This window comes from Mytilus californianus, unplaced genomic scaffold (genome assembly GCF_021869535.1).
Source record: "Mytilus californianus isolate M0D057914Y unplaced genomic scaffold, xbMytCali1.0.p SCAF_29, whole genome shotgun sequence".
Lineage (NCBI taxonomy): Eukaryota > Metazoa > Mollusca > Bivalvia > Mytilida > Mytilidae > Mytilus > Mytilus californianus.
The window spans coordinates 1,259,775-1,283,583 of NW_026262678.1; the positions used below are offsets into that span (position 1 = coordinate 1,259,775).

The window sequence follows — 23,809 nt, forward strand, 5'->3', positions numbered from 1 at the left end:
TATGTGTATATATTGCAACATGTATTATATTCAAAAGAAAATGAAGGAGAAATATGCATATATGCTTCATTTGTAAAAAATATATATGCCTAAAATGGGAAATGATTTCATGTGAGTATTTTTTTTCCAAATATTGTCACATTTTCCAATTTGATTTTCATGATTTCATGTGGCAACACCCCTCACCTATGCATATGTTGGTTGAGAAGTGAAAAGCATAGTTATTGAAGAATATTGTAGCAAAAATGTTTGTGGGCAAGGGGTGGCGCCAGTTAATTTTAAAGAAACTTATGACGCAAAAGGTGAAATCTATTTCAAATGACACAATTTGACATTAAACATATGTTGTCATCAAATTATCACAACAAAGGTATGGCGAACAAATTGACTGTTTATCAATGATTTGTTGAGTGGACGTCCCCGATATGAAAGCTTTTTTCAATGTGTCATTTTAACATAAACCAAATACCTACATGTTTTGCAGTGATTCCCAGCTGAAGTTGAGAAAATCTGCAATTATAAATTTTGTCATGGTTAGGATTATTTACTATAAAATTTATGAAATTAGTATCAACAAAACGAATTTATATAAAAAGACAGGCAACCTCCTGGTAGCATGGCTGTCTGAGCTAAAAGTCGGTACTCTTACCGAGAGACATTTTATAAAGGAAAGGTGTGTTTCAAGGAAATTATTGTAGCAATGATTCTTTTGAATTAAATATTTGTTTCCCATATTTCATTGAAACCCCTGAACATATAAAGGTACATACAAAACTATTTGAATTGACAGTTGTGTGAACAGGATGATTTTTCACACGTCCACATTGCGTCTAGAAAACATATTGTGATACCAGATGGTAAATGAAGAAACGAATACAACACGATAAAAACTACAAGGTAAAAGTCTCGCTGGTGAAAGATGAGTTATTATCTAAATTTAATTTAGCAAATTCAGCCTTGAATTTTACTTTGATTATTAATCAAATATATATTTTTCAAGTACATGTATCTTATCTATAAATTACGACTCAATATACAAATATATTGAAATTAAATCATCTCATATATTTAAAGATTAGATAATAGCGGAATTTAGTATCACGCAATTGATAGTTAATTTTGAAGAGTGATTGAATTGGCTTAAGCATGTTTAGTTTGTAATCCCTTACATGTCCTTTTCAATTTCCTGGTATGAGACACTAGAACACTTCAATTATATAACAGTGGACGCTTTAGCTACATCAGTACAATATACAAATTCTGCTTCCTTTAAGCAGCTTCATGTAAAGGTAGATGGATTTTCAGGTTACATATTCTTAAAGCCAAGAGCATTCAATTTAGAGTCAAAATAAAGAAAGTAGTGAAAGCTAAGTTCTTTTGATACATCACACCTCGTAAGATTATAGTCAGATTGTAAGCCAACTCTTAAATCTACAAAAAAAATTTCTCACTTTGAATATGATTACTTTTATAACGAATCCCATATATTTAACACAAATGTTGACCAAATACATTAAGTTTCAAATGCAAACGTATGCTTAAATGCTTAAAGTCACATTGAAAGAAAAGAAACATGTTTGCAACTAGATACCATCCAAAGGGACCTTTATACAATGCTCTATATTTCAATCTTTTAGCTGACGATTGACGTCATCACCCAAATATCAAAATGCATATACTTTAGATGACCTGGAGATTTAATGAATTGGGCCCAGTTCAAGCGATGAAGTTGTCAATGTTCCGTTTCCTTAAAATGGAAACCCTTCCGAGAAGCAATAGGAAATTTTAAGAACAAACAAAATACTTTTTACACTTTTAAGCTGTATGTGATGTTATTTCCTCAACTATCCAGCATTTAAAATACGCTGTAAAGTTGTTGAAAATGTATAAACAATACGTACCCAAATCTTCTAAATACCTCTTATCTTCTTGTGGAACTACCTAAAGTAGTATAAAAGTTTTATCAAGAACAATCCTGACATTTCTCACACAAATGAATAATATAATTGTCACCCAGATTAACACAGATACAAAATAACTTGACAAGAAAATTATATTGCCCATTAATAATCAAAATATGTAGATGCCCATTAATAATCAAAATATGTACCTGTTTTCAAAACTGAAAGACATCCACGAACTGTTTAATTACCGTTCCAATGCAAATATAGTATTTTTGAAATATATACAGTTTGGTGCAGACCAAGCATTACATAAAGTAAAACGCACGTTAACGCGCGTGAACATATTTTGTTAGTTAAATTCAATTACTAGTAAACGCGCGTTTACTATAATTACGTTAACGCAGTGAAAACGGAAATTTCTAATGTCTACCCGAGTAAACGCGTGTTTACTCTGTGTCTGTTTACTTTAGATTTCACAAGTTATTTCCCGTGCACTTAAAAGTAAACGGGCGTTTACTACAGATTTGACAAGTGTATTTTTAAGTGCACTTGAACGTAAACGTGCGTTTACTTTTCGCATTAACTGATTGTGTAAATTATGATATAAACTGCGTGTTCATTTGTATATTTATTTATTAACTATGTTAAAACGACTTTTATCTTGAAGTTTTAAGTATATGTGTTTGAAACCGTGACAATTCAAAAACACTTTTAAATCGAAATATTAAGTTTTATTAATTGCAAAAATCAGTTCCAATAACTTTAAGTAGCGGATTTGCACAAACCACTTGGTTTTTGTTCTATGAATCGTCTACAGTACAATATTTTTTTTTTACTTAATACTGTATTGAACCATAGACTAGATTATATTAATATTTTATAGTCCTTTTTACGTTTCTACATGTAAAGTTACACATAGTTGCCAACATAGTTGTCGTTTTCAAAGTGCACCGAAACCTAATTAGAAGGCGGATAAAAAGTTTATCCAACGCATCGGCAACATATTTGTTTATGATGGGATATAAATATCGTGGTTTACGTTGCTTCGTTCCCCATGTTTAACAGTCTCTTCCTAAATAAAACTCTATGCATTTAATACATGGATTTTTCATCGTAATTCACCTTGTTCATGTTGTTTGCCTTGGATTTACGATTCTGCTTTTGCTAAATGTTCAACCGAAAATTGTACAGTGTATAGATATATAAAGTGTTGTATAATTATGAACCATCTCGTTAATTAAGACGGACTTATACTTGCCGATTATAAATGATATCTGGGACGTCCGAAAAAATTTACTAGTTATGAACAAGAATGTTTGCCCCTGGACGTTAAGCTACAAACAAAAGCAATCAACCGACATAATATACTAACAGTATACTATTCCTAGGAGAGAACTTCTTATACCTTTCATTATAAAGTACAAATGTAATCAGTCATGTCATTGTTGCCGTTGGTTTTTAATCATGTGTTAATCACCACTGTCAAATATTTGTATATATCCCATTTTTTTTATTGTATTCAAAACTATCCTTGCACACAGAATAGTCAACATGATGACGGTGGTCACTAACCAGTAGAAGTAGGAGTAGAAGTTTGGTGATGCTGTTAAATGTTAAATAGTTTTGTTTTTAATACAAAGCATCTCGAACTACTGTTTTAGTGACGGTTCATTGTTATGGATACAGAGAGGAACTACTGGCATTCTAAATTGATGTGGACACAATTTTGTAGTCATTGTGTTCCAATATTGCTGTAATTTGTATTATACAATCCATCCTGACAAAGTAAACCTTCTGATTTAATAAGCTGCCATATAAATTTAAATACTAAAGTGCAAATATGATCATTGTTGATTCCGTCAAATGATTAGATATACGAGCCAGCCTGAGATATCAAAACAACTGATTTTTTTGTGGCGAGTCTATATTTTGAACATGTTGTATAAATTGCTGCCTTTTAACTTTAAGTTGATGCAATAAAATTTGTGTACTCATTGTGTTCCAATATTGCTGTCATTTTTATTATATAATCCATCTTAAGATAACAAAAAAAAAAACCAATTCACTATGCAACTATATAGATTTATATAATAAAGTGCAAATATGTTCAGTTCTGGTTGATGCGGTCAAATAATTTTGTTAAACGAGTCAGCATAAAATATTAAAACTACTAATTTTTGTGGTAAGTCAATACTTTGAACATGTTGAATAAAAAGAGGAAATGCTAAAACTTTTAATTGATGCGGAAAAAATTTGTAGTCATTGTGTTCCAATATTGATGTCATTTGTATTATACAATCCATCTTGAGATAACAAAAAATCCAATTCACTATGCGACTATATAGATTTACATAATAAAATACAAATATGGTCAGTTTTGGTTGATGCGGTCAAATAATTTTGTTGTATGAATAAGCCTGAGATATCAATACTACTGATTTTTTTTTACGATTCGATATTTTGAAATAAAAGAGGACATGCTAAACTCCAAAATTGATGCGGACAAAATGTTATAGCCATTGTATTCCAATATTGCTGTCATCTTTATTATACAATCCATCCTGACATAGAAATATTACTGATCTACTATCAGGCGATATATATTTACAAAATAAAGTGCAAATATGGTTAGTTTTGGTTGATATAATCTAATAATTTTGTTATAAGTTTTAGCCTGAGGTATGAAAACTACCATGTCTACAGAAATTTTTTAATAGGATTCAATATTTTGAATTAAAAGAGGACATGCTGGCACTCTAAATTGATGCAGAAATTTTTTTGTAGTCAATGTGTTCCAATATTGCTGTCATCTTTCTCATACAATCCATCCTGACACAGAAATATTACTGATTTACCATGAGGCTATATATGTTTACAAAAAAACAAAATGGAAATATGGTTAGTTTTGGTTGATGCAGTCAAATAATTTTGTTACACGAGTCAGCCTGCGGTATCAAAACTACTGCAATTTTTTTACGATTCAGTATTTTGAATTAAAAGAGGACATGCTGGCACTCTAAATTGATGCGGAAATTTTTTTTGTAGTCAATGTGTTCCAATATTGCTGTGATTTTTATTAAACAAACTATCCTGACATAAAAACATTACTTATTTTCTATGAGGCTTTATATATTTACAAAATGAAGTGCAAATGTGGTTTGTTTTGTTTGATGCAGTCAAATAATTTTGTTATACGAGTCAGACTGAGGTATCAAATCAACTAAACACATTTTACGACATGCTGGCTCTCTAAACTGATGCAGACAAAATTTTGTAGTCATTGTGTTCCAATATTGCTGTCATTTTTATAATACATTCCCTCCTGACATAACAAATATTACTGATTTACTATGAGGCTATATAATTTTACAAAAACTGTTGCAAATATGGTAAGTTTTGGTTGATGCAGTCAAATAATTTTGTTATAAGAGTCAGCATCAGGTATCAAAACTACTGAAATTTTTTTACGATTCAATATTTTGAATAAAAAGAATACATGCTGTCAATCTCAATTAATGCGGACAAAATTTTGTAGTCATTGTGTTCCAATATTGCTGTCATCTTTATTATACAATCCATCTTGACATAGAATTATTACTGATTTACTCTGTGGCTATATATATTTACATAATAAAGTGCACATATGGTCAAATATTTTTGTTTTTGTTTGAGGCAGTCTGAGATGTGAAGGCTGCTGGATTTTGGTGATGATTTAATTATTTGAATCAAAGAAGGACATGTTTATTTGTGCAGAAAAAGAAATATACTATGATTATTTTCAATTGATTAAAGAGGTGTTATATAATTTACTGTATTCGTGAATATTAATTTTGATGTACCTTATCATTTGATATGTAAGGTCAGTGTATCAAGGATATGACGAAAATCTGCCTTAACACGCGTTTACTAAAACAGTAAACGTGCGTTTACTTTTTACGGAAAGAGAAGACGCGCTTTTTTCACGTTAACGCGGAATTAAACGCGAATGTAAACGCCCGTTTACTCGTTACAAAATTAAAAGACGGGCCATTTTCGCGTTAACGCGGAGGTAAACGCGAAAGTAAACGCCCGTTTACTTTTTATGTCTACTGAATTTTCGGAGTGCACATGAGTAAACGCCGTGGTAACAATTTCCGCCCGTCTACATGTAATGCTTGGTCTGCACCCAACTATATATATATTGTGAAAGTACTTTAAATCGTGTGTATCAATTTTCGTGGATTAAGCAAAAGTTACATGTTCTAAAATTCGTGGAATTAGTTTTCTGGAAAAAATGTCGGATGATGAATTTTATAAACAAATAAACAAAGATTAATAATAATTATATGGTGTTCATTTTCACTCACATGTATGTCTTTCGTTCGAACAATTAACATCCATCAAATTTTTAATAGAATAATCACTTTCAGAAATAAGCTGAAATATCTGTGCATACAAGCTGTCTCATTGAAGGAAATTGCAAAGTAAACATTTTATTTGGTACACGCGTGTAATCAGAAGTGTTGACATTTATTAATCCGAGATGGAATGATCAACAGATTAACAATGAACAAAAGAGTTAATTGGGCCATTAACATGTCATTTAAATATTAAGGTTGCACAAAAACGCCTCAAATGTACATTGAATTCATTCTTATGAAATAATACTTATTGAAAAAAAATGCAAGCCGAGAATTATGATACGGGTAACTCGCGTTCCGTTCTCCCCGAGAACAGATTCTAACAATAATGTTAGCATTGTAAGTGTGTTTTCGACTTATGAGTTTGAACTACTTCTTTGGCACATTTCGTCTTTCTTTTTTCTACCCTATAAAGTTAAGAACCATGGAATGATAGAATATTAATAATGGAAGATGCGGTATGATTGTCAACGAAAAAACTCTCTACATGAGCCAAATGGACACAGAAATTAACAACTATAGGTCACCGTATTGGATAAGTCTGACAGTTATGAAGTGGTCAAAACAGATCCCAACCGTAGAATAATGCTCCCGCTTGATACGACAGAAGAAGTTGAACCCCGAACAGTTAAGACAAGTATTAGCATTACGTTAAAGCTTGATACAGTTCAGAATTTAGATTGTGATTAAATATTTAATACAGTCAGGTTTCTGATACAGATCAAATGTCGTCAATGAACTGAACAATTTGAAATTAGACTTTTACCCAATATAGTCCAATGTCAAACATATAAATACACTGCTAGAATATGAATATCCAAGAACACATTTAATTTTCTATTTATGTAAAATATCAGCTAAAATGCACCATAACGGAAAATAATTTAAGCTGTAATTGGTAGGAATAAAATTGAGAATGGACTGGGGAATGGACTAGAGACAAAAAACCGACCAAAGGGCAGAAAACAGCCGAACCTTTTATTAAAATGTTTAATATTTGTTTATGTTAGTGGCGCACAGCTGAATGTGTATGATAGTTGAAGTTTTTTTGTCATCAGATAATGATTGAAGTTGTTACATATTGTGATTTTAGGTGACAGGAAAGGCAGGAAATGTGATGTATAAATAGAAGTAATAGTAGTATACCGTTGACCAATAGTCATAAATCGATTTAACTGAAACAAATCCGGGTCACAAACCAAAACTGAGGGAAACAAATCAACTATAAGAGGAAACAAAACGGAACAACAGAAAAAAGTGAACTGCTACAAAAACAAACGCCAACATACATAGAAACGGACTATGTGATAACAATTGCCATATTCCTGACTTGGTACAGGAAATTTCAAGAACAAATAGTGGGTTGAACCTGGTTTTATGGCTAGCCAAACCTCCAGCTTATATAGCAATGTTAAAAATACCGCTAAAATGACAACAGTATGTGACAGGAATAAAGTACAAATAAATGCAAGAACATTCAGTACAGAGAAATACATAAATTAGTAATATAATAGTCCATTTCAACATGTTAACTACAGATTAACAACGAACACCTGAAAACTAATTTACGACAGAACACAAATACAGCACAATAGAATAATGAACTGTATGTCACACGAATGTATCAACGCCACAAAAAGTGACGTCACAGATAAATTTCTAAAAATACAATATGAGATTGAGATTAAGTTGTTATTTATTTCCTGTAGAAAGAATAGTAGTCAGCACTTTAGAAAGATGTATAGTCATCATGATGATCCGCCTAGGTGCTTTAAAAGGAGTTTTGTGAAGTTTTGGTATCCAGTATAATGACAGTATTTTTTTTCGGTTTCTTAAATGTTAATACCAAAAGAAAGAAGAACCGATTTGTGATTTTGTAAAATTTCATCCTTTGTAAATGATGTTATTTTTGATATCCTAACGGTTTTCAAGATATAGAGCGGACATGATCTATACCATATCACATGGGGTTGTCAACTGAACAAAAGTTTTTGACCTTGACCTTTGACCTAGGAAGTTGTACAAACATAATGACACACCCTCTGGTGTTGGTTGATATACATGTCAAGTATAAACTTTAAAATCATAGCGGTTTCTAGATATAGAGCGGACACAATTTGTTACTGACAGATTGATCACTATAGGACGACCCGGCGGGGCCATAATTCAGTATCAATAATTTGAATACATGATAACCATCTTAAAAAAGAATAATGCATGAACAATAATCATTAAAGTTAATATATCTGAATAAGCACAATACTTAGTTACATTTGAAAATGACAGCTTTCCATGTGCATATCACCTTAAAGGTAATAAATAAATCATAAACTTAAACATTTTAAATGTTTAAGTTTATGATTTATTTACTTAGTTACATTTGAAAATGACAGCTTTCCATGTGCATATCACCTTAAAGGTAATAAATAAATCATAAACTTAAACATTTTAAATGTTTAAGTTTATGATTTATTTATTACCTTTAAGGTGATATGCACATGGAAAGCTGTCATTTTCAAATGTAACTAAGTATTGTGCTAATTCAGATATATTAACTTTTGAAAATGACAGCTTTCCATGTGCATATCACCTTAAAGGTAATAGATAAATCATAAACTTAAACATTTAAAGGGCAGGTAACTCTTAATTTGAAATACAACAATTACAATTGTTTCTTGTTTACTATTATTTGTCTATTTTTGTCTTTTTCATTTTTAGCCATGGCGTTGTCAGTTTATTTTCGATTTATGAGTTTGACTGTTCCTCTGGTATCTTTCGCCTCTCTTTTACATAAAATAGATCAAATGTAAGTAATTCAACACAGCAAAAACATCAATTATTCAATGTGTGCTGAAATCAAATAAAGTTTAAATTAGACAATTTTGACTCTGATGGGGACCAATTAGAAAAATGAGTCCATTCAAGAATCTAAAGATCAGACATATTGAAATCAATCAAAAAATATTTTGACTCCCTTATTTGGACCAACTGAAATACGGATTACGCCGTTAAAAAACCCAAAATTTCTAAATTATTCAAACTTAAAGTAAATTGAAATTTGTCATAAATATGCAGTCCACAGTTTTAAAAATTGCTTGTTTGTTTTACCGTTTTCGGCCCCTCATTCCAAAGCGGATACAAACATAACCCCAAACTTCAATCCAACCTTCCTCTTGTGATATGAAACCTCATGGTACAATCTCATACAAGTTCATACACTTATATTCAATTCATTGATCGGAAACCACAAACATGTTTGCTTTTGGTCCCATTTTGGACCACAATTTTGGAACGGTAAGGCCAAAACCCCCAAAATCTATCCCATCCTTACTTTTATGGTATGAAACCTCAAATTACAATTATTTAGACATCCATACACTGATACTAAAGATATTTGTCTGGAAACGACATCGCCATACCATTATACGGCTGATAATTTTTACTGTCGTATAAAAACTATAAAAAATCAATTGTTACAATAAGTATATTAGATATAATTTTGGAATGTTTTGATTTCAAAAGGGTATAATTTCTTAGTCTTATAAGATATGTATCAACAGTTTACCAACCAGCCAATTTACTATTGTTTGTATGCAAAAGAAGTGAAAAAAGTTAAAAACAAGTACTTACTTTGTTCCTGTTTGTGGTGACTATTTTTGCAAGTGCTCCAATAATAGCGCTTCTTTCTTTACGCTGTCTTTTAAAGTCAGATATAAGACAGTCTGGCATGAATTCCAAAAACATTGTTGTAGTTGGTAAGGTCATGTCATATTCATGGCGTTTGTTTTCTGTCTTTAAAATGAATAAATATTATTAATACCGCGTTTATGAAGTTTCATCGTTCACACACTATGCAATTTTTGTATGTTTTTCCTCTAAATATTATTGCACCGAGATTACTTTATAAAACAAAACACATGTTATGTATATGGAAACCGTTTTATTCTTTCAAATGAGGAAAGAGCAGAAATGATAACGTTTTAAATGTTTTTTTAACTTTCAATAGTTACCATAAATTCGAGAAAAGATGTGTATTTTTCGAACACCATATATGTATATATATATGTATTATTTCTAAATTACAAAGTTTTGCTTTCTGTTGTACTGATAAGCTTACTTTTGATTAATGATTCTGTCTTTTTATAATGTTTCAAGAGAATATTGAGCATAAATCGATTATGGGTCCAAAAACAATTATCGAGAATGTAATATGTACCAACCAATGTTATTTTCAAATTGATACTGTAAATGATAAGCTGGGATTCACAATGTGACGTAGTTTTCCGACTTAGCTGCATAAAGCATACAATATTAATATGAACACAATTAGATAACAGAGAGGTAAAAGATGCCAAAGGGACTTTCAAACTCACAAGTCAAAAATAAACTGACAACGCCATTACTACAAAGGAAAAAGACCAACAGACTAACAACAGTACAAAAACACAACATAGAAAACCAAAGACTAAGCAACACGAACCCCAACCGAAAAATGGGGTGATAGCAGGTGTTCCTTACGGCTAAGCAGATTCTGCTCCACATGTGGAACCCATCGTGTCGATGACGTTAGTACAAACCCGGTAGTAGTTCATACTTATGGATAAAAAGGGGCAGGATTGTAGTTACGACAATTGAAACATTAACTCTGTCATCTGTGAAACAGATATTCCATAACGGTCAACCAACTCGTGGTGGCGTCTGTCAAATTTACGAAGAGGTGCTTGCAACTTCACCACTTGGAAAACTTGGTTTGATAGATTCCCTGTGAGCAGCAATCCTCTGTCAAGGAAATGATGATAGGAAATACAAGCCCTGGAATATCGTATCAACTGGGAAACATATACTCCGAATGCAAGATCTGCTGTAATGCTTCTACATAGTAATAGAAATTTCACATTTGCGAAGCTGAACATATCTCTTTTATCGTAGAGTTTTGTTTTTAATCGACCCTCATTGTCAATTTCTAGATGTAAATTAGTGCATACTTGACTGTATCTGTTGTATCCTTTTTTCAAGTTCGATTGGATGAATGTTTTGAATATAGTCGCCAAATTATAAATTATTTAGTGCGAGAAAACATCATCTATATAGCAGAAAGTGAAGTTAAAGGTTACTGTTTACGTGTTTTCTTTCTTTTTATTTGCGTTACTTGGAAGCACATTTGATTAAAATTTAAAGATTTTAATTGATACATCCATATCAAAGTTGTATCAATTTATGTATCGACGATTTGAGGTTCAAGGTATCAGCTTCAATTTCAAACATCTAAAAATATTTATAAAACGCAAAACCACAATTTTACCTGGCGTTTCTTTTCTCGTTGTACTTCTTTTATTTTCATGTCTAGTAAATATATTTCCCCAAGTTTCTGTAAGGCCTTTTCTTTATTAATCACGTAATCCTGTAATTCTTTCACAGATTCTTAAGTAAAAGAAAAACAATAATACTTCGCTGAGAGAAATTAATTTTGAATGTGGTATTTTGATTAAGCTGTCCAATATTTTTAAAGACAAATGAGGGTTATTCTTAAAAGTATTGGACAGTTGAAAGTAACATAAGTCTTCCAGGTAAATGATAGTCTAATGACTGACATAACGAACGGGTTTAACAATTACATGTATATGACGTCAAAACAATGTTTTAACTATTCATATTCTAAATCTATATAGAAATAAGAAGATGTGGTATGAGTGCACATGAGACTCTCCATCAAAGTCACAATGTGATAAAATTTAATAATTATAGGGCAAAGCACGGCCTTTAACAAGGAGCTATAAAGGGCCCCAAAATAACTAGTATAAAACAATTCAAACAAGAAAACCAACGTCATAATCTATATGAAAAACGAGAAACGAGAAACACTTATGGACTACATTAACAAACGACAACCACGGAACAACAGGTTCATGACAAATGCAAGTAAACGCAACGGGTTTATATATATATATATTTATATATAAATTGCGGTTTTTATCCAACGCAATCATAGGTTTGAACGTTGTTTTCAATTTAGACTTGTTTATATTTTTTCGATGTTGTTCACAGTGTGGTGGTATCGAGAAAAGCAATTTTCTCGCTTGAAAATTCAGATGTAAATTTAATTGAATGATGGAACTGATTACAATGATTTAAGAAATCTTGTAAATGTTCTGCAGTATCGTTCCATTTCATGTCAATATCATCAATAAAACGGAACCATGACAAGGGTTTGTATGGCACACTCAAAAGGATGCGTTCTTCAAGATTCCCCATAAAAATGTTGGCAAAAGAAGGTGCCATTTTTGATCCCATACTAGTTCCGTCTGTCGTTTGGGACAACTAAAAAAACAACTAAAATCAAGAGGATACAAAAGCAAAAACATCACAGACGCTTTTGATAAAGCCCAAGAAAAAGATCGAGATATCCTCATGGAATACAAAGATAAGACGACCCGCGCAGATAGAATTCCGTTTGTTGTCACCTTCCATCCCGATTTGACAAATATTGCATCTACTATCCGCAAGCACTGGCGTCTTATCGAAAATGACTCTTCCTTAAAAGAAATTTCCCATCACCTCCTGTTATTGCCTATCGCAGACCCAAAAATCTCAAAGACATACTTGTCACATCTAAAGTAAAGAAACAAGAGACTTCTAAAATTGGGTGTTACAAACAATGCGGAAGAACCAATTGTAAGTGCTGTAAAGTCGCCAACACTGACCACTCTTTCAGCAGCACAGTAACAAAGCAGCGATACAACATCTATGTTACATCTAATTGCAAAACGGAAAATAGTATTTATATTCTTACTTGTGGAACTTGCAAGCTGCAGTATGTTGGTGAAACAGAAACGAAATTCAACATCAGACTTGACAATAACCGGTCTTTTTATACAAAAGGAAGAAACTGTCCAATTACGAGACACCTCTTAAGAACAGGGCATACTTTTGAAAATATCACCTTTCAAATAATTGAGGTAAACCAAAATTGGGACTCCCAAAGGAGAAAACAGAGAGAAAGGTTCTGGATGCATCAGCTACGTACTCTTGAACCTGATGGACTTAATGAGAGAGATGAAAAACAGTTCTACCCAAATCCAAAAGGAATAAATCCTGAACTTCATTCTATTTAACTAAAACAACTATTTGTTTTGATTTAAGAATTGCTATGTACAATAAGCGGCAAAAATATTTTTCTAGACAATTTACAAACATATATTTTTTATAGAACATCAATAAATTTTGTTAAACTTTTACTCAAATTTTGTATAGTTCAAGCTACAAAAATATCTTTTTGTCATGCATCCGATTTCACCTTGAGAGATGCACACGCCTGATGAAGCTAATTTGTTTAGCGAAATATTGCGTGAATAATATAAAATATAACAACTAATTGTATAACACTCATTAGTGTGTTAAAGTTACATTCTTAGGCACTTATATAATTTAATGTAGTAACTGCATCAGTTTATTTACAAACTGATCCACGCCTAAATAGATTGAATGTTGATTGTTGCTATTTTTAGACACTATATATATATATATATATATATATATATATTATATATATAAGTGCCTATAAATAGCAACACATGACATACACATCTAGGGGCCTCGGTGGCCGAGTGGTCTAAGTAGTTACTACTGTTATCACTAGCCAGTCAACATTGAGGTTGTAAGTTCGAATCCAGCTCGTGCGGGAACACTCGACTTCAATCTTAATTGACTACACAGGAAAAATTGCAACATATGTTTTTCATATGTTTTCAAAACATATGAAAAACATATGATTTTCATATGTTTTTCATATGTTTGTCCCAAACATATGAAAAACATATGTTTACAAACATATGTTTACATATGTTTTGAAACATATGAAAACATATGGAAGCAAACATATGTTTTCATATGTTTTATAAAATATGTTTACATATGTTTGTAAACATATGAAAAACATATGATTTTCATATGTTTTCATATGTTTTAAAGGACATTAAAAAAAAATGTTTTGAGAAAATGTCAAAATTTGTCATTTAATTATCACATACATTTTTTCATTTATTATCTATATAGCGTATTTCTCAAACAGGAAAGTTCACTTTCTACTCTTCCCACTAAATCCCACATGATCATGATGATGAAAACAGGTCAGCCCTGTCAGTGTCACCCCCACAGCAGAGCTATCTAATTTTGAATTGAACAGAATGTAGAATAAGTGAATGGGTTATAAATATTAAATAATAATATGAATAAATATTCTTTATTTAGTTTGTTCTTTATTCTCAATTCTTTTTTTTTTTATTAATAATCCAATTATTCTCTATGATTCTTTATTCTATATTTCTGCCTTTTTTTACTATCTGTTCTTTATTTTGCACTTTTTGTCATTATTTTCTATTCTTAAACTCCCATCTTGATTCCAGACCCTCAAATATACGTAAATGTAAGAAAGCTTGCCGCCATGGTACGTCGAACACGAAAACCCGGAAATCTTTTCACCGTTACCGTTTTTTATACTATGACGCAAAATCCATGGACGCTCACGCGATCATCTGTTGCTGTCATTTTAACAGTTTTTAAGAATGGACAGAGATAGATGATACAAGGAACTTTGGTTTTTCAAACTGGTGAATCAAAAATTTATTATAAACAGATAAATTGAAATGGGTGACTTGTCGATTAACTGGAAGAAACCGGGGAACGAAACATAGAAAATTTATGAAACGAAAGTCAACGCAACAAAAGTCAAAGTGTTTTTGTTTTGATGGATAATTTTACGTACCCTAAAAGCGGAACGAAAGGTAAATATTATTATGCACATTTTGTTTAATTATTGGGTAAAAGCAGGAAGATGTGTGTGCTTTATTTTTCACGAAAGACTATTTGACTGTAGATACTGTATTTGTAAACCTGAGAACGACAATGAACAACCCCCCCCCCCCCCCCCCCCCCCCATAATTGTAATATAAATATAATTGCATTGGGTAATCCATTTCATTATCTATTTATATTTCATAATGAGGATATTACAAGATTTAGACACAAATACATCCCAAATAACCATATAATTTGTAAGCCCTTTAGACAATAAGACAAACTTGGAAAAAGGGGGGATATCATATACAAGGGGAGGACATCATATACTTGATGTAATGTATTGAAATTGTTTATCTAATGTCACAACAGAACTTAATTACTTTAACTGATGCAGACCTGTATATCTTATGATACATGTGTGGTATTTGTATTTGTTTTTCAGTTGTTTTAAAACCATGAAACTGTAGACGACTTTATTATCTCTCTAGCAATTAATAGCTATTTTACACTTAATAGATAGGGGTGCTCCTGGGGATCAATTACTCCCCCCTTTTCATATAATTTAGATTTAAAAAATGTATATACCTTTTCATACATCGCGTAGGTAATAATGTACATGTAACCTTTCCCCAATTTTAATAATGAATGATTCCAGGACATGCAGGAGCGGACAAGAATCACATTCCGGTATTACCGAGAAAATCATCACATTTGATTAAAGCTCAAATCTGAGGCTCAAATTCCTTATTTCATGTTAACTTAAGGCAAAACAAGACTTGCAACTACACAAATGTAAGAAAATTACAGGGCTTTGCATCTGAGAGGGGGGTAGGACCTTTATCGGGACTCTGGGATCGGGTGTTTTTAAGCTCGGGATTTCGGGATTGATCCTTTCGGAATCCGGGAATTCTTTTTTTTCGAATTTTGGGATGTCTGGATTTAATTTTTTTTAAATTCGGGACCTCAGAATTCAATGTTTTTAAGCCCGGGATTTCGGGATCAGGACCCCTCCTACCCCCCATCATATGACAAGTACAATAAGCCTTGATTATCCTGAGTCTGAGACTACTATTACTGAGTACTATAACAATAAACATCTAGTGTTTCTCAGCCTTATCATACATGTATTATACCTCTGATAGTTTTCCACACCTATTCACATATGTTTAAGCTGAAAAATATGACCCAGGCTATTACAGCGGCAGGTCTTATCACCTTGTACATTATAAGTAGAAGTGGACCCTAGAGTGCATGAATGGTCTACTTTACATCTACATGTACTTAAATGTGAATATAAAAATAAGAAGATGTGGTAAGATTGCCAATGAGAAGAGTCCAATTCTCCACAAGAGATCAAATGACATAGAAGTTAACAAGTATATTAAAGTTATGGTACAAATGTACAAGATGACTTCAACAATGAACAAAGCCCATACCAGAAAGTCAGCTATAAAAGACATTTAATGGAAATGACAAATGTTAAACAATGCAAATGAGGAAACTAACAGACTGATAATGATTTATAAACAAAACAAGGAACAAATAAACAAATATGATATACAGCAACAAGAAACAGGGCAAGTCTAGATCTGTTGTTCTTGTTTTAAAAGATCAAAATAAGCCATTTTTGCCATATAAAAATATTTAAGGCAATTTGGCAGATGTATTGTAACTTCATTTTATTATACATTTGAACATGTTATACATTATTTCTTTTAGCATTTTCAGTGAAAGTACATTTTGTACATGTACTTCAACAGAACAGAATTCATTTGAGGCCTTGCTTTCTAGATTATATAATGGATTCATAGATTGTCATATTGATTTATGTGCATAAAAGGAGCAGTAGTCAATGAATAATTTTGTGATGAGAGGTATGTAATGAAGAGGATAACTTTGTTTAAATATTTTGTTGTTGTCAGACTGTATACATGTTGCAAGTTTTGAGGTCATAGACATGATAGAGTTGAAAGTTTTGATTCTTGTTGTGGGCTATTTCTATAAGCAGTGACAAATTTTTTTTTTTACAGGTCAATTTTATAGAAAATAGGGTTGGAAGCTCTATTAACACTTCATTGCTTGTTCTTTTTTTGTCTTGCAACAACAGTCATGAAGGTGAGTCTTGGGCATGCTGTAACAGAGGTGAAGTTATAAACAATTTGTTAAAAATTGAGATTAGGTCAGTTTAAGAGGAACCAAACAATAACTTATGGCCGAGTCATGGTTAAATAAGTCAATAATATTTTTTGCAGTAGAAGTAGTATATCCACTTCTCATTTCCATTTCCATTGAGATTATATGGTCCAAATCCCTCAGTCATGGTTGATTGACTTTGATATTTTTACTTAACTTAAATGTGAAAAGTTTCTGATTAGGTCAGTTTGAGTGAACCAATAATGATAAATCATTGATATTTGCATGAATTGATATGCAGTTGTATATGTCAGAGTACTAGCACATTTCATATCCCTTGTTTTTTATTTTGCCCAGCCCCTCAGTCATGGTCTATTGATTTTGAAACTTTTTCAAGTCATGGATGGTGTGTGACTTTGGATGTTTAAGCATCGTCATTTGAATATCATTATTTGAAATCAACTAACAGGATTTCATACAGAGAAGACATACTTCTATGTCTAAAGTTTATTCATATAATAATGTATACCAAAGGTTTATTATATACCAGTAATGTCTTGGATAAATTATTTATACAGGAATTACTTCATTTTGAAATGTAAATTCTATGGAAGATAACCATTTTTTCCAGTAAAGCACTGTTATGGTTGCATTTTTTTGTCAGATATTTTTGTAATTCATACCATACATGTAGGTCTATATCAGCATGGTCTTTTAGTTTTATGAGTTAGAAAATAACTGCTGATCAAATATGTTTACAGTAGTTATACCTCTTGGAAATAGATATTGTAAGAAAAACTGCATTGCAAGCAATCCCACACATGTCTTCATTTCTTTTAGATTATTTATAATTTATGAAAAAGGTTAAAAGAACATACATATTTTTTGCTTTTTGACAGCAAATTTTATATATCCATCAATTGGCGAAGTACATTGAAGCGCTGTTCTTTTATTAAGTGCATGAAGTATGGATGGTAACACAAATGACAACATATTATGTTCATGAGTTAATATTGCCTTGTCTGAAAATAGTATACACGAAGTACTAACATTGAACTCTGGTTATGTTGTAACCCTAACGCTGTAGTGAATGACGTTATTGTATAGATTTCATAGCTACAACAACGATTAAACGTACATTGCAATCATAAGTATTTATTGAGATTCCACAACATGCCTATAAATGGTGTATTTAAACAATTTTGCCTATGTAACAGGAAATCAAGATTTAATAAACATCAAGAGTTAATGCCTAAATGTTGTTTTTTATACGACCGCAAAAAAATTTTGCGGTCGTATATTGGTATGACGTTGGCGTCGTCGTCGTCCGAATACACATTGGTCTTCGCACTCTAACTTTAGTTTAAGTGAATGGATCTCTATGAAATTTTACCATAAGGTTCAATACCACAAAAGGAAGGTTGGGATTAATTTTGGGGGTTATGGTACCAATGTTCAGTTAAGGAATAAGGGGCCAAAAATAAGCATTTTTGTAACTTCGAGGCATAACTTGTGTGTTAGTGTATGGATCTCTCTGACATTGTACCACAAGGTTCCATATCACAAAGGGAATGCTGGGATTGATTTTGGGGGTAATTGCCTCAAAATTTTAGGAATTAGGGGCCAAAAAAAAGGCAAAAAACAAGCATTTTTCTAGTTTCATGACAATAACTTGTGTGTAAGTGTATGGATCTTTCTGAAATTGTACTACAAGGTTCCATATCACAAAGGGAAAGCTGGAATTGAGTTTTGGGGTAACTACGTTTAGGAATAAGGGGCCAAAAAGAAGCATTTTTCTAGTTTCCAGACAATAACTTGTGTTCAAGTGTATGGATCTCTGAAATTGCACTGCAAGGTACCATACCACAAAGGGAAGGCTGGGATTGATTTTGGGGGTAATTGCCTCAAAATTTTAGGATTTGAGGCCAAAAAGGGGCAAAAAACAAGCATTTTTCTAGTTTCAGGACAATAACTTGTGTGTAAGAGTATGGATCTTTATGAAATTGTACTACAAGGTTCCATATCACAAAGGGAAAGCTGGGTTTGAGTTTGGGGGTAATTGCCCTAAATGTTTAGAAATTTGGGACCAAAAAGGGGCCTAAAACAAACATTTTTCTAGTTTCCAGACAATAACTTGTGTTCAAGTGTATGGATCTCTCTGAAATTGTACTACAAGGTACCATACCACAAAGGGAAGGCTGGGATTGAGTTTGGGGGTGATGAATCATAAGGGGGTTCAAAAAATTTGGGGGAGGGATTTTTTTTTCCTTTTTTTTCTTTAAAATTTTCCATTTTAAATTAATTGGTTATTTCTGATTTATATATAAAAGCAAATAATAATGATATGGTTTGAATAGGTAAATTAAAAATTTTTAAGTTCTTAGACCACATTCATTCTGTGTCAGAAACCTATGCTGTGTCAAATATTTAATCACAATCCAAATTCAGTGCTGTATCAAGCTTGAATGTTGTATCCATACTTGCCCCAACCATCAGGGTTCAACCTCTGCTGTCGTATCAAGCTGCGCCCAGCAGAGCATTTTATTTTAAACTGTAGACAGCAGAATAGATGATTTTATATTGGAAAAAGTTCATACTATACTAAGACGGGCTTAGGCTATACATACATGTATATTATTAATATTAGTTACACTGTTGATCTTTTTATACGACCTTTGTTGTTTGCTTACACATTTTTTCCATTCACTCAAAAGTAAAAATATAAATTAGTGACTCTGAGCATCAGTTCATACTTCATCTACAACAATGATCTAGTTTTTGTCTGGAGTTCTGGATTAAATTAAGATTTACAATTTTAGCTTATTACCATGGTTACCAAATGAAAGGAAAGTGCAGTATTAGAATCACTGGTGTACATGTAGATGCGGATGTCCGGCAAAAAGAACTGGTATCAAAGTAAGTTCATCTGTAGAATTGCAGTTAATTTAAATAATTTAATGTTATCTATTTAAACCTTTTTCAAGTGTAATTGTACATGTTACGGCATGTACAAAAAAAATGTATACTGTTGTTTATTTATGTCTTTCTGATGTCAAGTATGCATCAAGGAATCCTTATCCTGCTCTCCTTCTTCTGCTCCACACACACACACGCATGAGATGACAGAAGTTCAAATAATTATAGCATTTGCTTATATTATGAATTGTATATTTAAAAGTTGTTCTCGTCGAAAATATACATACATTGTAAAATATTTGCCACTGAACATTAAAATAAGCAAGAAAAATCAATCGATTATTGTTTTTGCATTATAGGAATGAGTTTTCAAACATACATGTATAACAATTGAATAATTTCCTTTTAAGCTTTTTTTATGAACCAGCATATAGATATAACATGTATAAGGAGATGAGGTACATGTATGATTCTCAATGTGACAACTATCAATTAAAAAACCAAAGGACGAAGATGTAAACATTTGCTGGTCACTGTACAGCCATAAACAATGATCAAAATCCATACCATAAAGTAACCTATTATGGCTATACATGTAACTTGTATAAGGATGAAAAAATGTGAACCAATAAAAAAAATAAAACTACACCCAGTATGGCAGACAGCACCCAACATAAGAACCAAATGTCAGAATCAGCCAGAAAGGGCTGGACTCATCAACAAGCACTAAAAAGAAATAACAAAATAATAAAAGATGCAAAAATTATGTATTCCCAAACTTAAATATCTATCAGTTCACCTTCGACAGATTTAATCAATTAATGTAACAACAAAACATTTGTCATTTCAAACAGTCTAAGAAAGCATGACTTTGTGTAATGCCAAAATATTGAACACACAAGAATATGTAGGACCATAACAGCATATAAGTATTAACAGTTGCATAGAATTTCAATTTCTGAAATACATGTTCTGCTTTTTGCCAAGCTTGCAAATTTATTTCACGAAAGCGAGACAGTGATCCTAGATTCTGCCAGAGGCGGCGTCGCTGTCCTAAAATTTAGGTTCAGTCTGTGGTTAAATTTTTTTTGAACATTGATAACTTTGCCAAACAGACATGGGATTTTGTGAAATTGAGACAGAATATTCGAGGCTTCTTAATGACCAAACTACAGTATCCAAGGCAAAATTTTGAAAATATTCTTTTTCATTTTTCTGTATTTCAACTAATAAATGGGCTTAGTTTTTTTTATGAGCTTGCGACTTCCGTTGCAGAAAGCTCGACATAGGGATATTGATCAGGCGGCTGCGTCCATGGTGGGGTAAACAAACTTCTTCAAATCTTTATATTTTAGAAGGTGGAAGACACGGATGCTTCATACTATGTACAATGTATATAGATGCATATGTATGTTATGAAGTTTCTGTCAGTCAACTGTCCATTGTCCTTGAACTCATTTTCATGGTTCAGTGATTACTTGAAAAAATAAAGATTTTTTGTAATGTTAATTTCTCTCATAATTTCTCTCTTATTAATATTATTTATAGTATTCATGGTAATAGGATATTTATATTTACTTAGTATATGGGTACCTTGCAAGGTCCTAGTGTCTGTCTACTCGGTCAGAAAGTTTTTGTGGTCAAGTCAATATCTCAGGCATTATAAGCAATAAGTCTACTGTATTTGGTGTATGGAATTATTGTAAGGTGTAGATGTCCAACTGGTAGTTGTAATCTGGCCTTGACCTCATTTTAATGGTTCAGTAATAAGTTTTTATGTTTTGGTCTAATTTTTGGATACTATAAGCATTCAGTAAATTATATTTGGTGTATGGAATGTTTGTAAGGTGTACTGATCTAAAATTGAGAATGGAAATAGGGAATGTGTCAAAGAGACAACAACCCGACCAAAGAGCAAAAAACAGCCAAAGGCCATCAATGGGTCTGACAGTAATCACCTGAACTTGACCTCATCTTCATGCTTCATTTGATATTTTTTTCTTGCTTAGTCTGTTTTCCAGATACTATAAGGTAAAGGTGAACTATAATTGGTTTCTGGAATGATTGTAAATTAAAATTGTAAGGTGTTTAGGTTTAACTTTACATTTATCTTGCAGGCTTCATCTGACCTTAACCTTATTTTCATTGTTCATTGGCCAATATTAAATTTCTCTTGATTTGGTCTTTTTTTTAGATACTAAAAGTAAAGGTGAACTACTTTATGTTTATGGAATGATTGTAAGGTGTTTATATTTGTCTTGCAGGTACAATTCTTGCCAGATTTTTTAAAACTTATTCTATAGGTTAATATCAGCATAATCCTAGTCAAGCTTTATAAATTTGGCCGATCAACTTTTTTCAAAAGAGTTATGCCCCTTGGAAATAATAAATTTATAGAAAATGGCCTCGTAAATGCTCTCATTTTTTTTATTAAACTTATACATGTAGTATACTATTATAGTAATGCCCTGGTCGGTTTGAAATATTTAGTATACAAGAAAAAGAACTTTTTTTCCCCCAAACACATTTTTATTAATAAATATTTTTGAGAACAAAAAATAAAATTGAGAATGGAAATTGGGAATATGTCAAAGAGACAACAACCTGATCAAAGAGCAAAAAAACATGTTTTTTTTTTAATATTGCCCCTTGATAGATAAAAAATGTACGACTAGGTGGACATTGAAACTCTGTTCTTTTATTTTTACTTGCAGAAACTGAAAAGTAAAGAAACAGAACCAAAGAACGTTAATTTTAGATTAATACAATATTGAACTGAAAGTCAATTTAGTTGTCTTTCTTAATCATACAGGATGTTTCCAAAAAAGCAGCTGCATACACATGCACCAGTAATAGCCAGCAGTGAAGACAATTAAATATCTGTGTATGGTGATATATCAATAGAAATATCACATACATCATAGGAAAATAGAAATGGAGTATGTCAAAGAGACACACATAATGACATATGAAAATAGAATATAGACAATAGAAATGGAGTATGTCTAGAGACACACATATGAAAATAGAATATAGACAATAGAAATGGGGTATGTCAAAGAGACAAACATGAAAATATAGAATATAGACAATAGAAATGGTGAATGTCGAAGAGACAAACAAACCAAAATAGAATACACTAGACAATAGAAATGTGGTATGTCAAAGAGACAAAAATATGAAAATAGAAGAGACAACAAGTTAATAAAAAAAAAAATTCTACTTGATATAAAAATTATGGAGCACTGTTATTTTTCTGCATAAAAGAATGCCTGTATACAGTTGTTTTTTATTTGTTTGAGCTTTTGATTTTGCCATGTATTTTCTGTGGAGTTTGGTATTTTGGGTTATTTACTTTTTAAAGCAACAGCTCATCACAATGAAGTATTTACACTCAAAATGAGTTCCTGACAGAAAAAAAAGATAATAAAGAAAAACATATTAAAACATAAAAACATAACTCTAAAAAACCTACCGCAAAAAAAAATACATATATATACAAACCATGTTTAGAATCTATGAGAAAATAAATGCATTTGAACAATTAAAAACATATAAAAAATATATATTGAGGACCAAGATAAAATCATATGAAAACATATGTTTGGGCCAAACATATGAAAACATACATAGGAAAAATTGCAACATATGTTTTCATAT

General features: G+C 31.7%; 1 protein-coding gene and 1 long non-coding RNA gene across 3 annotated transcripts in view; one reads left to right on the forward strand and one right to left on the reverse strand.

Moving 5' to 3' along the window:
* Positions 1-1,815: 1,815 nt before the first annotated feature.
* LOC127732830 (uncharacterized) overlaps positions 1,816-23,809 on the reverse strand; it is a 127,376-nt gene continuing 105,382 nt past the window's right edge. Inside the window, exons 27-29 of the mRNA XM_052242010.1 lie at positions 11,607-11,725; positions 9,935-10,096; positions 1,816-1,941 (exon numbers count right to left, since the gene is read on the reverse strand). Coding sequence (XP_052097970.1) covers positions 1,816-1,941; positions 9,935-10,096; positions 11,607-11,725 — 407 coding nt within the window. The remainder of the gene's footprint in view (positions 1,942-9,934; positions 10,097-11,606; positions 11,726-23,809) is intronic.
* LOC127732867 (uncharacterized) lies at positions 14,758-22,930 on the forward strand. Of its 2 annotated transcripts, XR_007996464.1 has the most exons (5): positions 14,758-15,084; positions 16,820-16,974; positions 20,053-20,149; positions 22,344-22,392; positions 22,864-22,930. It is a non-coding gene; the product is annotated as an uncharacterized LOC127732867 (long non-coding RNA). The 2 variants fall into 2 exon arrangements; XR_007996463.1 differs by lacking the exon at positions 22,344-22,392.